At 42.9% G+C, this 15,424-nt stretch overlaps 1 protein-coding gene across 8 annotated transcripts in view; it reads right to left on the bottom strand.

Annotated features, from left to right (window-relative positions):
- The window catches only part of Grip1 (glutamate receptor interacting protein 1), a 622,013-nt gene that overhangs the window by 138,605 nt on the left and 467,984 nt on the right, over window positions 1-15,424 (bottom strand). For all 8 annotated transcript variants that reach the window (XM_021175316.2, XM_029482638.1, XM_029482635.1 and 5 more), the window contains 2 exons: window positions 6,006-6,141; window positions 4,638-4,783 (listed from right to left, as the gene is read on the bottom strand). In XM_021175316.2, coding sequence (XP_021030975.1) covers window positions 4,638-4,783; window positions 6,006-6,141 — 282 coding nt within the window. The remainder of the gene's footprint in view (window positions 1-4,637; window positions 4,784-6,005; window positions 6,142-15,424) is intronic.

Here is a 15,424-nt window from a genome sequence, read left to right as displayed (position 1 = left end):
GGTGCTTTTCTGACCGGAAGAGGGTTGTGACCCTATGTAGGCCGGATTTCTCTCTCCTCCGACCACAGAATTCTTAGCGTCCAATCTGGTCCATATGAAGACTTTGGGTCTACCCACAGCTTCAGATCACCCTCAGGCTACTCCCTATCTTTTGCAATGGTAACTGCTATTGTTTGCAACATTTTAACATAACTAACAAACCGTGTTGGATCTTTATAGTTTTGATTCACATGATTGGTCTTTGCTAATTTCGTTTTTTCACATTCAGTCTTAGCATCCTTGTACCGACCATGGGAACATAACTCATTATTCCAGAGACAGGCAGTAAATGTGCTTAGCCAGGGGACCACAGGGCCAGGTAAAAGGTCTCCTTGATACTGTGGTTCCTTGTTTCTGTCTGTGAATTCTCATGTGTTTCTGCAAAGCCGCTTTACTACAGTTGATGCGATTGCTCCAAGCCAAACACGCTCTGCCCCTCCTTCCTATCACCACCCCCACAGGAGGAGTCAAACTGTTTCCTACTTTATCTGGTCCCCTTGCCCTGATTTCATGCCCTACCCCCATAGGGCCACAGCCAGTGTCTGGCTGTGGCCCTATGGGGGTAGGGCATGAAATCAGAGGCTAGAAATGTGCTCAAGTGGGTGGGGCTATCCTTTCCTTCTGCCACAGGGGGTAGCTCTGTAGAGCCCTGCTCCTGCACACTCAACCCCAGAAAGAAATGCATGGAGGAATCTTCAAATGCCCTTCCCTCTCTTTTGCCACTCCCACCAAGATGGCCACGGGGTCTGAACAAGATGGCCTCGGAGTGACTGCTTTCATACATCACTGAGGAAAAAAAGGATTCCTCCTGCTGGACAGCAGGTCTGACTCAGCTCATGGTGTAACAGGCGCTAAGCAGACCTGACACACCTCTCCTTTTAATTATTAAACAGGGAAAATCCAGAGCTCTGAAGTTTAAATGGAAGCACTATTTAAGTAAATAAAATGTCCCCAAATTACATTCTAATTATTTTATGCTGATGATATAATGTTAAGTGTCGACTGAAAATGGCCCAGAATAGCATTTCGGAACTCCACTGGGGTTGTGTGGACACAGAGCCCAAAGGCACTTTGTGGATCAATGTTTAATGCATAAATACCTGAGATACATTTTGCTTATATTCTTCCCAAGTAGTTCTGAGAGAAATTACAGAGTTTTCCCGTTGAATTGAAGTATGAAACACAGGTTAACCAAGTGTTTCAATTCCATAAAGAAATGGAATCTTAAGAAAGATAAATGGATTGCCCAAGGCCAAGCTTATCTGTCTCTGTCTGCCTGTCTGCCTGCCTGCCTATCTATCTATCCATCCATCCGTCTGCCTATCTATCTATCTATCTATCTATCTATCTATCTATCTATCTATCCATCTTCTCTCAAAGACACACACTTCCTTCCCAGCTTTTTCTGACCTCAAAGACGGCTGAGATCTGGTTGTTTGGGTATCGATGGTGAGGGGATAGGCAGGTGCCAGCTTGGGTGGCTCAGGTAGCTGTTGCCATGGCCTGGTTGGTTTTTCATGCTCTAAGCCCATGAATGGCTTGTTAATGCCTTCCACCTTTCTGAACTCTCAGGTCTTAATAATTTCCCCAACACAAGAAAAATAGGTAGAGATCACCCTTGGTAGATCAGCCTCTTCCAGCAGAATTGTATCACCAAAGACACGTCGCTGCTTAAAAGCGTATTCTCCCTTTCCCTGTCGGCTTTCTTGCACGCAGAAGACAAATCTATCTAAGTACCGAGTCTCAATAGACTCAACTCCTAAACATGTCTGGTCCCAGCTCTCTCCTCTTTAACTGTAAAGATGCTGTAGGGTTCACAGATATTATCACTTCTGGAAAGCAGGAACAGTCTCAGGCAAAGAGGTTTGAATATTTTCCTGATAGTTTCTAAAATGATACCTCGAAACACTGTGGTCCGAGGTGCAGTTCTAAAAGCGTGTAAAGATTCACCACACGTATCTTCCATAGGGCCACATCATCTGATTTCCTTTGCCTTGCGGACTACATCCCTATCCTGGGTCTCCTTGTCTTTACTCTGTGCTACAACAAGCCCATCTACAGCCCAGGCTGTGCAGGCCACTGTATCCTCTGACTCCCTTGCTGGACCCTCTGCCCAGACCCTTCTTTTGCCTATTCAATCTGTCCCATCCTTCCCATTCTCCCCCAAGTCCCCAGCTCTGAATCATACATGAGCTGGACAAATCTCCACTCTGAGCCTTACTCTAAACCTTACCGTGAGTTCCTTTAGGAAGGGAATGTGTTTTCCTGACACACACACCCAGTGGAAGGTCAATGTATAAAGGAGAGCCCCATCTCTACAGAGCTGGTTTTCTTAACTCCTGGCCAATGGGTTGAGATAATGACTTAAAGGCAAACTGACTTTTCGTAACATTAAAGAAACCACGGTGCCTTATAACGGTATCACTAATAACAGCTAATATTTGCCAAGTATGTAACAGTGGCCTAAGTATGTGATCACACTACTGAATTCCCACACACTACACCCAGCAATGTTTATAGTCATTTACAGGTGGGCATTCAAAGGCTCAGAGAACTTAACACAGCCCAGGTGGTTTAAGCTGGTCCCCGAGTCCCAAATACCTTCTGTATTATCACAATCTCAATTTCCATTGAAATAGCTTGCCCACACTGCTCTCCTTAATATTTCTGTGTACACAGCAAACAGAGTCTCAAATGTAGTATTCAATCAATCTTCCCCCAGCCAGACAGGCCTCCCTGTCATCTTGCCTAACTCCATCAATGGCAACTGTATCGTTGCGGCCGCTCAGGCTCAAAACCTGGCATGACCCTTGGCTCTGTCTTTGCACAGCCTCCCTCAGGTTCATTAGGACACCCTCAGCACCCCCGTTTCTTACGGGGATCACTGCAGTAGTCTCCCACCCTTCCTTTATCTCCGCCCACTGCTTCTGTCTGCAGCCCAGCAGCCATAAAGCGTCTGGAAATCCAAGACCATGTTTGACCTCTTCTAGAGCCCAGGGTTCTGGAATCAGTAAGAGCACAGCACAAGCTCCTCCCAGTGGCCCGCAAGATCACCCCACCCCTTAGTTTATTTCTGGCCTTGTCTCTTAATTCTCTTCCTGCTTAATTCTGTTTTACCCACAATGGCCTCCAAGCTTCTAGAACAACCACAGGTATTGTCTTGCCTTCTGCTCTTATCACTGACGGCTTTAGCTGCCTAGAGCTTTTGTATCAGAAGTTCATATAGCGGCTTGCTTCACTGCCTTCTGGATCCATGTCACCTTCTCAAAGACTACCCCTAATGTCCTTACTTAATACTGTGATCTGGTCCCAATCCTACCCCACCCCACTCATATTTCTGATTTACTTACCTCATGCTTTCCCTGTCTCTTTTGATATAGTTATTATCATGGTGGTTTTTGATAGATACTGCCTTACGCTTGCAGATTGCAATCTCCACCAACATGACCCATGCTCCTAGAACACAGTCATGGCCGGAGCAGAATAAATAATTATGGGCTCATTACCCAGCATGGATTATCACCACCTGTTCGTAATAATTTAAGTTCTCACTGGTAGGAAGAAGTAAAGAGGGGGGCACATCCCTGGGAACAGCTCATCAGAGGAGATGGGAAGTTTGAACACAGCTCAAGTGGAAGGTAGCCTCAACCCACAGCAGAAGCCATATTCCAGGAGAGGAGCTAATGGCCTTTGGAGGCAGACAGGCTGGGTTCAAATGCTCTGTGTCCTACTAATTTGAGAAAGCCTTGCCTTACACCTCAATGAATGTGAAAAACAATTATATATGTCTGTCTGGTAGTTTTCACTGGCTGATCAATAGACTATATATATATATAGATAGATAGATCTATGCCTATATTTATATCTAGCACGCTCTATCTATCAATCAATCAATCTATCTATCTATCTATCTATCTATTTATCTAATAGATTTATTAAGAACTTGTAGAATGCCCGGCAGTGTTCTAAGTGTTTGACAAATACTCGCCTCTCATGGCAACCAATGATCCACCATTCGCAGATGGTGGCAACACTGAGACATGGAGCCTAAACAACATTTTCAAAGACATGTAGCAACTCCAAGTGAAGTACGTTCCTTTTGGATCTATCGTTGTCCTTGTGGTGAGGACAACATGAACATATGCCAATGCTGTTACAACGCCGGGCATTTAGCACGTTCTCAAAATTGGTCTGTTGCACTTATTACTATTATCATTGCTTAATAATAATTAGATGTGACATTAATTGTTCTATGTTTTTTTAATGAGCTTATCCACTGAAGAACCAATATGCAGCATGTAAAACTTTTCCCAAATCTAAGCACAATATTTAGATAGTGCCAAAGGCGTGGGCTTTATATATATTATATTGTTTATTGAAACAGCTTAAATGGCAAAAAACGTTCACAGATCACTTCAACAGAAATGTGACTCCTCGATAACTTAAGTGCTAACTGAGCGTTTTTCGGTCTTCTCTGAAGAGACGACCTGTCTCCCATTTCACGTTACTTTGAAACACGAAGCAGCTGCTCCCCCACTGATGCTGGGCATAGGATGCTGTGCCTGGCAGCCATCCCTTCCTGGTCTCTCATTACTTACAGACCGGTGGAAGCTCATACTCGACCTCCAGGACCACTCTTTCCCCGACATTTTTCAGCAGGCTGATGATCTCATCGTGGCGGAATTTGGCCAGGTTGATCCCATTCACCGCCTTGATGTAGTCGCCCACATCTAGCTGGTCACTTCTGCAAAAGAAGCCATGTCACTACAGAGGGCACATCCTTCCCAAAGGCCACTCAACTCTCCTTCTCATCTAGGCTAACAAGTCAACATAGCAAACACCCTACTGTGATTGGACCCTAAGCGAAGGGGCGTGGCTTAGTCTGGGTGGGATTTGGTGGGGGTGGGGCTAGCCTACTCACCCTGCCTGTTACATTTTGGCACTTCTGTCTTTGGTGTGCTACTATCTCTGATTGTCCTTCAAATATTTTACCTCTTTTGTATTTAATACATCACATATCTATAATGATATCAATATCGATATAGATATATGTTGCTTGCACTGAGGGTTGCTTCTCTAGGAAAGAACCCTGATCCTGGATACTCCACCCCCCTCCCCTTTTCCCTCCTATTTTTATTGCAAGACTTTTGGATATTTCATAGCCTTTAATGTCCTTATTGGAAGTAGGACCAGAGCAGGAGCCAAGGAATTTAGCATATTTCGTTTCTTATTGTTTGCTCTCAAGAAAAAAAAAAAAAAAAAAAAAGAACTGTCTATTCCTGAACAGGACTGATAAGAATACTGGGGAAGAAGAAATTACAGAGAAAGCCTCGAGTTTCAGGATGATTGCCATCACTCCTCACAGAGCTCCTGTTCTTCTGGGCTTTACTAGACAGGCTTCCAAACCTGTGGGACCAGTGGCGGCAGGAAAAATAGATGTCACTGGACACACGGACAGAGTGTGAACTTCCTGCTCTGGATGTCCCCTGGGAGACCTCTTAAGTCCTGGTGGGAAGGAAGGCCAGTAGGAAAGGAAACATTTTCCCTGGACACTTGGCATTGAGCCTCCCGGTCTTCTGTCTTTGCCAGTTCACATCTTAGGGGAACATTTGCTCCCCATTGATTAGATCTGAACGTCACCTTCTGACTGCGGGCCCATTTGCTAATGAGAGGAGCAATCAGACCTTAAGCAGTCCTGTAGGAATTAAACCCGTGAGAGCCGGGCTGCTCCCGAGGTGACACAAACCTCCTCCGCGGCTTCAGCCCAGTGCAGCCAAGCCACTGGCACATCAGGGGAACAGTTCCTGATGCACGCATGCTGTGCTTCTGCAGGGGCAATGCCGTCTGGCAGCGGGCAGCTGTCATTTATTTATCAGTGACCTTTTCTGATAAGCTCTAATTTTCTGAATTAATTATACCCTTGTATCTCCCCCCCACCCCCCGCCGTTTCCCCACGAGGCAATTACCTGGCAGCGATTCCTCCCTGCCGCAGGTTGGACACTCTTGGCTTGCCATCTTTATCGATGCCTCCCGATACCGTCAGGCCAAGAGTGGTTCCCTCCTTCTTCATCAACTCCACCACCGTGGAGCCCTTGAATTCCTCTGTAAAAGAGAAGCATTTAGCCCATTAAACGAGAGGCAGCACAGAGTTGCTGACTATGTGGCAAAGTGATTCCACTCCCCGCATTTCCCCCACTTTTTCATTGAGGAGAAAAGACCTCAGCTTGTATTGTAATTGCAGCACCTGGCGATGTTGGGAGGGCAGACGGTGCTGAGTGCGGATGGTGCTGAGTGCGGAAGGTGCTGAGGGCAGACAGGGCTGAGAAAGGCTGTCTAGGTAGGAGAGGTGATTAAACTGATGCCAGGGGACTGGTCCACTCTGACATCACAATAAATAGTCTCATTCTTCTTAGATATCGATGACAGTGTTCTCCCTGGGGTTTCTGCCACTCTCTGGAGACTTTGTTTTCAGTTCTTGTAACTCAAAACACAACAGGACTTTGCCAGGCAAGGAAGAGCAGAATTTTAAATAACCACGCAAATGTATAAAACAGGGCAGCCAACTCATGGCCCATTGGGCATCCCAGCTTAGGAAGCTAACTGCCAGAAGAGGGGTCTCCATAGGCACTATCAACACTAGTTCATTCCTAAAAATCTAAGTACCACGGCTCAGGTGACAGGTCCTATCGTTTATGTCACAGCACAACGAGGCAGCATTGGTCGTCAGGATTTGGGGGTAACCGCCGTAAAACTTTCTCTTTCGAGGTAACACAATTATCAAAGCTCACCCACGTTGTGGAAATGACATCTACACACTAACCAGGAACTCCAATGTTTGGATTTTAGCCAGGGTGGAAAGATGACTTTAAGGACACACCTCTTCCAGGGAATAAAGGTGAGGTCAATATTTACTCTGCGGAGGCTTAACAATGACAACCCCTGGGTTAGAGGTTCCTGCCATGCTATTTTCTCCTGTTACACAGATACTTTCTGGATGGGAATGGGGAACCATATGGTTTTGCAATTTGTAGTGGTCAGGTTATCAGTTTTAGTAGTCATGGACTTTTAGAACGCCAAGCATACCTTAAAATAACAAGAATGGTCTTGTTTTTATTAAGCCACAGATTAAAAGAAAAACCAACAGATTATTTATACTCCCTTTTCCATTTTCTTAATTACACATAATAGTTAATTATTTTTCAAAAATCTCTATGCATGTTCATCAGACAGATATTTAAATTGTCGATGACAGATTACCCCACCAAGATAGCAAAACACACCATGTTAAGCGAAGAAATAGTATCTCATGCGATCCTGTGCAGAACTAATTACTTGGTAAAAACAAAATATGAGAGGCACAAATGTGCTAATTTCTTCAGGGACATACATGTTATCCCAGTCTGCGCTGTCAGGATTTCCAGGCCTGATGACGTAATGGCCCAGCATGTCAATCAAGAAGCCAGCATTTCCAAGTGGCTGAGTAGTATACTATTCTTTAGAGTCCAAAGAAGAAGCGAAGAGTTTATACTGATGTCATCTGAAGACTCGGGTAAGGACTGAAACTCAAGAATCAAAGATCTGGCCAACTGCATGGAAGTTTCCAGTCTTTCACATCATTTCCCAGAAACACCTATACCTAAGTCCACTAGTGTTTGCTCATCCTTTGTGCCCCCTTAAAACAAAACAGCCACTCAGACAAGCCGTTGACACTGATGTAGCCCCAGCAGTGCTGGAGATGTCAACTTAAGAAATAACCCAGATCTTTGTTGGTAGAAAGCCATGAGTCAATGTTTAAAAGTTAATAGTTGACCATGATGATGCAGTAGATGGGGTTTAGCTGCAGCACAGACATGGAACGGCGCCTAGCAAGTCTGCCAGAAACAAACAAACAAAACCTCATTGAAGGTTCTATCGACTGTTCCCTGTTCTTCTTAACTATCCCCCAGATCAGTACCTCCTTCCCTACAGCTTTATTTGGTCTTTTTTTTTTTTTAAGTAACCCATCGAGTTCACTTCGTGTTGTGCAGATACTCAAGGGTGTGGCGCCATCCACTGGAGCATGGTTAGGCTGCCATGGGGCACACCCTTAAAGAACGCTGACTTTCCCTTCCCGAGCAGCAACCATCCATGGCTCCTCAGTGTGGGGTAGGAAATCACATGTCTTTCCCTTCTTCGTGCTGAAATCTTGACTGGTTTAATTCTGTGCAGGTCTTGTATGGGTACCTGAAGCTGTTGGGAATTCACAAGTAGCAGCCTGCACAAATTATGGCCCTTTCAATCTTTCTGTCTCTTCTGTTGCAATATTCTCTGAGTGCTCTCTCTTTCTCTCTCTGTGTGAGTGTGTGTGTGTGAGTGAGAGAGAGAGAGAGAGAGAGAGAGAGAGAGAGAGAGAGAGAGAGAATGTTCAATTTCTGGCTAACTACTTCACAGTCACTTTGACTTCTTATCAGGTTCTGCTGTCTTCCGCTAACCACTGTCCACTGTACAAAGAAACTTCTCTAATGTCTGGGAGTTGCACTGATCTGTGGGTACAGAGGTACACATTTAGAGGGCAGTTGGAAACTATGCCCACTTGACAGAACAGTAGCAGTAGGTTTATCCCTGCAGCCAGTGAACTCCGGCTTCTGGGTCAGATTTCCAATACTGAGCATGCATGCATTTCCTCTTGTAGAGCAGGCTTCAAGCCCTATCAGAAAGTGACTGGTTATCCCTATCACATTTCTGCCACCACTACACCCAGGGGTCTACTGCCTTGCTAGTCATTATTGTAGTCCACGGAGTTCACAGCTGGGTAAAATGATTGGCAATTTCTTTCTTCTAGCAGCCTGCATAGTGCTTACCAGGACTATGAGGTAGTCCGAGAGATGAAGTTTCCTGGTAGTACCAACTTTATTTCTGCATGTCCCGTGACAGAAGGACATGTGAATATTTTAAATGGCCATGTCATGCCTGGCGTGTGAGAAGATTCAATTCATTGATGCTTATTCCTACTTGGGTCTCCAAGGACGTGAGTACTGTACGAAAGGGATCACTATTATGTGATGTCCAGTCCTATGTGACGAAGACATGTAGGTTTGTCTCTACAGGAAAACTACAGCCAAAGTTTCTGGCTGAATTTCAAAAACATAAAAAAAACTCAATCCTTTCAATTGGAATATAAGTCCGTTTATCTGGGTACTTTAAGACCCGGTAATAGTCAATTACCCTCTCATTTAAAAATATTTTAAATCTTCTCCTAAGAGCTAGTTTTAAACCAAGAAAGAAAACATTTATGTCCCTGTTAATTAAGTAATTTGTGCAGTCATTAATTCAGTAAGTCGCTGAATGCTTCCGAGGAGCCCAACACAAAACTCAAAAAGATGGGGATTGTCAAGTCCATTATCTTCAGCATGCTCATCAGACTGGTTACAGAGGCAAAGCCACGGTGTGGCTTGTGGGAAGGCACACAGAGGAAATCATCCTGGAAGCAAGGTAAACAAAAGGTGTATGTCTCCAAACGCAAGAACGATCCCACAGTTTTGTGTCCTGGCCAAGCTGATTCTTCCATTGATTACCTTTCATTGATTACCTTTCATTGATTACCTTTCATTGATTACCTTTCATTGATTACCTTTCATTGGTTAGGATTAGCTGAATAGCAACCCAGACCAAAGGAGTAATATAAATTAAGCCAAGCCGAAAAGGTAGAATAAACGCTTGCAAGGAAACATGTTGAATCACAAGGAGGCCCTTCAGTCTGAAAGGAGCTGATTCAGCCTGCATGGGTGTTTCTAAAAGGAGTGAGAGAGAAGAGGAGGTCTGGGGGAGGGAGGAACCCGCTTCCGGAACTTGTTTCCTACAGGCTCTATTCAAGCTGTCAATCATTTCGCGTATCCTTTTTGGTATTTAACGTTTGCATAACAATGCAATATGGAGGAGACAGATGCTTCTGTTTGCATGAGTTCCCTTGTGTGTCAAGGCTTACTAAACAAACACTGCAGTAGAACAGCGGACTTGGGCACGTTGAGCTGTGCCAGACTTTTCTTTCCCTCGTGATTTTAATGGGAAAGAACCTTCCTCAAAGAAGGAGACCGTGCGCAGCAAATAGAGCATGGTCATAGGATCTCAAAGAAGGAGACCGTGCGCAGCAAATAGAGCATGCTCACAGGATCAGCAGCCCAGGAAACACACGATGCCTGGTTGGCGAGGAAGGGAAGGTTCCAGATTCGAGATTTTCCTCATCAGTATACTTAATTATTATTCAAAACAGGAAAGGAGAAAGGGCAAGTTCACGTCTGTTTACTCAACAGGCCTACTGGTAGCATGGAATTTAGCTGTTCGCTAATTTTCTTTGGGTTTGTACACTCAATTTCTTTTCTTCTTTCTTTCTTTTTTTTTGTTTTTTTGTTTTGTTTTTGTTTTCTTTTTTGAGGCAGGGTTTCTCTGTATAACCCTGGCTGTCCTGGAACTCACTTTGTAAGATATCAAAGTCCTGAAAGTTTTAAGAAGAGCCATGATGCACAAACACAAAAATAATCATGAAAAAACATCTTATGAACAATATGAAAATCTGGTAATACAAACTTTTTCAAAATGCATGACAATGTACAGATGGCCTTGTGTGTGTGTGAGAGAGAGAGTGCACAAGTGTGCACAGGTGCATCTGTGCGTGTGACAATCGGAGGCTAACATCAATGTGTGTTTTCTTCAATTGCTCTCTACCTTATGTTTTATTCAGGAAACAAACAAAATCAAAACAAAACAAAAACCAGGTAAAAGTCCTACCATAAACATGTGTTCATTTTTTCCTAAATCAACGTCTAAAGTTGACAGTATCAATAAAAGCTTCAATGTGACGTTTGGGGCACAGGGCCCAGTTGACGTAACTAAGAACCAGGATGTGTGCCCTTGCAGAGGTCCCATGGGGACTTTCAGAGGTATTTAGCTTGCTCTTTAGTATTCCTCGGTGTCTTAGCCAGGGTTTCTATTCCAGAAGCAAGTTGGGGAGGAAAGGGTTTCTTCAGCTTACACTTCCACATTGTTCTTCATCACCTAAGGAAGTTAGGACTGGAACTCAAGCAGGTCAGAAAGCAGGAGCTGATGCAGAGGCCATGGAGGGATGTTACTTACTGGATTGCTTCCCCCAGCTTGCTTAGCTGGCTTTCTTATAGAACCCAAGACTACCAGCCTAGGGATGGCACCACCCACAATGGGCCCTGCTCCCATGATCACTAATTGAGAAAATGCCTTACAGCTGGATCTCATGGAGTCATTTCCTCAAGGGAGGCTCCTTCCTCTATAACTCCAGCTTGTGTCAAGTTGACACACAATACCAGCCAGGACGCTGGGGAAGAGTGGGAGAAGCTTAAGCTTGTTCATGATGCTTCTCTGATACGTGTCATGGAACTGTGACTAGATGCCGCCTGACCAAACACAACTCTCAGAAAGAGGGGCATGGAGCAGAAAGGTTAGCCAAGTTCTCAGTGCCTGACTCCCCAAATTGCCCTGACTCTAGACGTGCTTGGACACATAGAACACACAAAACAAACTGACAAGAACAGAATGGATACCATGCAACTCTGAACCGATACCAAACCCTCTACCACCTTAGTGTGTTTCCATACTGCTTTGCATAAAGGGTTGCCATGACAATGTTTGGTTCTGTGAAAGCCATGGTGTCTGGACACTGCTCCCTCGTTGTTAAATAATAACTGCTAGGCCTAGTCTAGTGACAGGGAACCAGTCTTGCTTTCCTTGAAGGTTACTGAAGTTTAGGAAATGAATAAAGAGGGAGTTACTAATGTTACGAACATCACCGAACCTAGGGTATAAGTCGTGATCATTCTCGGGTACCAACTGTTATGGGTAGTAAACAGAGGCTGTAGGTGAAGCCTGTGAGAGTCCTCAGTGTGGGAAAGCAGTGTTCTGGATGGTTCCTGAGAACCAAGTCTTGAAGACAGCCCAGTAGTGGGCTGGAGGCAGGGGAGGTGTTACAGCCCGAGGCTACTGGGATGTGTTGGTCCTTGTAGTTTCTCAGCCCAGCTATGTGCTGTAGTAACTGGGGAACGTTAGAGATACTGATTCCTGGGCCCTGCCAAGAACAACTGAGCTGAGCTCCTGCCGATGGGATTGCTTTGCAGTGCACTTGTTTTCATAGTTAATCAAAACACTAAATTTTAAAATTGTGTGTAGAACAACCTGAAGTCCGAATCATGACTTGATAGTTATGCAGGGCTTTACGGTGTATCTCTATCAAGCTTTTAATTATACTTTGAGATTGTTGTAGATTCACATGTGCAAAAAATAACAAGGAGGGCAATGGAGCCTTTATCGACTGCTAGCAGCTCATCACGCTGTAAGACAGCATGCCCAGGACACTAGCATTGATGAAATCAAGGCACACGAAAATTCAGTTAGCATAAGAAATAAGCGCATTGCTCTTCTACAGACACATCCATTTCCAAGGAATAAACACATTGCTCTTCTACAGACACACCCATTTCCCTCCCACACTGTCATTTCCTTAACCTCTGGCCACCTGTAATCTCTGTTTTTGTATCTCTGGTGTTTTAAGAATGTTCAATAAATGGATGTACAGTGAATGAAAATAAACCCTTCAGGGTTGACCATGACCACCACCACCACCACCACCACCTCCTCCTCCTCCTCCTCCTCCTCCTCCCAAGCTGTTTTTCTCCATCGGTGGCCTAAGAGAACCCTCTACAGTACAACAAGCTGTGCTACGGTTTGTGTAACAGTTAACTGTCGGAAGACATCTTGGGTGTTTCAGGCTTCAACTATTATTAATGAGGTCACTCTAAATATTCATGCGTGAGTTCTTCATGAACATAAATATTCATTCTTTTGAAATAAATACCCAGGAGTAGCATCTGGAAGTCACATAGTAGCTGATACTTAGTTCTTTAATAAACTGTTCAACTGCGTTCGGGGTATTTCTTCTACTTTATGTCTCCTGTTATATAAATCATTCAATTTCTCTGTGTCCCACCACATAGGTGATATTGTCACTAACACTTATTTTGGCCCTTGGATAAGTGTGTGTGTACCTAACTAGACTTAGAAATTAGACCATTCTCACTGTTGAGTTCTGAGAGGTGCTTACGTGTTATAGGTAGGAGTCCTCTCCTGAATAGGATGCTTGCAGATGCCTTCTCACAGCTTGTAGATTTTCTTTTCAGCTTTTTACTATGGCTTCTGTAGAGCTAAGCATTCTTAGCGTGGGTAGGATCTGACTGGTCCACTTTAATGGCCTTTGCATTTGTCAACCGTTTTGCTACTGTTTGACACACAGTTTCTGAAGGTTTGCTACATTGTTTATAATATAATTTACATTTAAGTCTTTGGCCTAATTTGAATTAAGTTTCATATAGAATTTTGATCCCTTTTTTTTCCCCTAGAGATGTCCAATTACCCCAGTGACATTTTCTAGATAGGCATATTTATTAAACTGCGTTTGCCACTTGTCAAAAACAAGTCAGGCGTAGTGACATACTGTATTTCTTGGTCTCCCAGTTGCGCCTGTTGCTGCATGCATGTATTTCCCATAAGGGTTCCTAGGCTTTAATTACTGCAAATTTATACTATCAGGTCCTGGGTAGATAGACTGACTCCCCCACCTTGTTTATAGTTGTAAAAATTGCTCTCTTCTTTTTCTATATAAATTAAAAAGTAATCTTGTGTATAGCTATAGAATGCTGCTGAGATTTGGTAGAATTCAATTTTTTGTTGCCCAGAATTTTTCATTTGGTAAAAGATAGCAAATCTCTTCAGTTTTTATGTAAACTTGTTTTGATATTTTCATTCGTCGTTTCCCAGTTTTGCACATACAAGTTCTATGCTGTGGTTTGCCAGTTTTACATCTAAACACTTTTCTCAGTAATCATAAATACTATTCTATTACTGAATTCAATATATATTGTTCCTTGCTAGGCTATACATATACAATATATATATATATATATATATATATATATATATATATATGTGTGTGTGTGTGTGTGTATATGCCTGTTGTATATGTATAGCCTAGCAAGGAACAATATATTCCTCTGATTTGCAGGAGTCATTTTTTAGTTTTGGATGAGTTTCCTTTAAAAATATAATCTCCTTATAGGGTATTATGATGTCTAACTTATAAAGATAATTCATGTGCAAATAGGGGTTTTTCTTTTCTACATACATACATACATACATATATTTTTCCCCTTTCTTAAGTATTGTGAGGGTTACCAACTCAATGTTGAATTAAACTGGAGACATGGGCAGCCCAAGCTTTTATCAGTCTTGGGGAAAAAGCACCTGGGGTTCCATCATTATGGAAGCTATAGGCCTTTTCTCTATAAATAAACAGAGGTTAATCATTATTCTTAATTTTCAAAGAGATTTCTATCTATTTATTTTTGGCCGTTAAACGACATTTTATTTTAAGCCATTAGAGACTCACATGTAGTTGTAGAAGAATGATAGCCACAAAACAGAGAAATGCCAATGGTCACAACGGTGCGGAACCAGTGTGTCGCTCACGTCTGTTTGCTTTCTAATACAGACCCTGGAGCTGCCTTGGGCAAGCTGTAAGAGCTGGTTACCGCTGAGTTTCACCGCCACCTGAACGGCATCTCTCAGTCAGATGTTCATGCCATCGCAGATGAATGAGATGCAGAACATTCTACGCCTTTCCTGATGGCTTCTTATTGCCCCGCCCACTTACCTTTTTTTCAATTGTTTTGCACTGATCAATATGATCTTTATTTTTAACTTGATAATATAGTGCACTACAGTGAGAGATTTTTCTAGTACTGACTAAACCTTGAATTTCCAAATCAGTTCCACTTGATCACATGATATGATTTTAAAAACAAGTCGTTAAATTCTAGTGCTAATACTTGCATTAATAATTCCTCTATTCACATGCAGGAGTGAAGTGACCTGCATATTTTATATTTTTTGTGTGTTGTCTTCCATTTTGACATCAGGATGATATTAGCTATCTAAAAGGAATCAGGAGATACATTTCTTGTATTACCTAGAAGATATTGTATAGAGTTGTTAATTATTTTTTAATATTTGATAAAATTTTTTCCATTGAAGCCATGTAGACTGGCAGATTTCAGAAAATTTAAAACCCGCAAATTCAATGTCCTTAAGAGTGTTAAGACAATTTTGGTGAGTGTCAAAATAAGAATTTATGGTGTATTACTCTTGATTCACTTTGAATTAAAATATATATATTGCGGCAAAAAAAAAAGAGTGTTAAGACTGTTCAAATTATCCATTTCATAGTGGGTGGAATGTAGTTTGTGTTCTTCAAGAATTGGTCCATGTCCGTTCATATGAGAACGGCATTTTCTGAAAGCTCTGGGTTCCTCTAACACCTTGTCATACCTGC

This window comes from Mus caroli, chromosome 10 (assembly GCF_900094665.2).
Source record: "Mus caroli chromosome 10, CAROLI_EIJ_v1.1, whole genome shotgun sequence".
NCBI lineage: Eukaryota > Metazoa > Chordata > Mammalia > Rodentia > Muridae > Mus > Mus caroli.
Note: the sequence above shows the minus strand (reverse complement) of the source record. Positions and strands in the feature narration are given on the sequence as shown.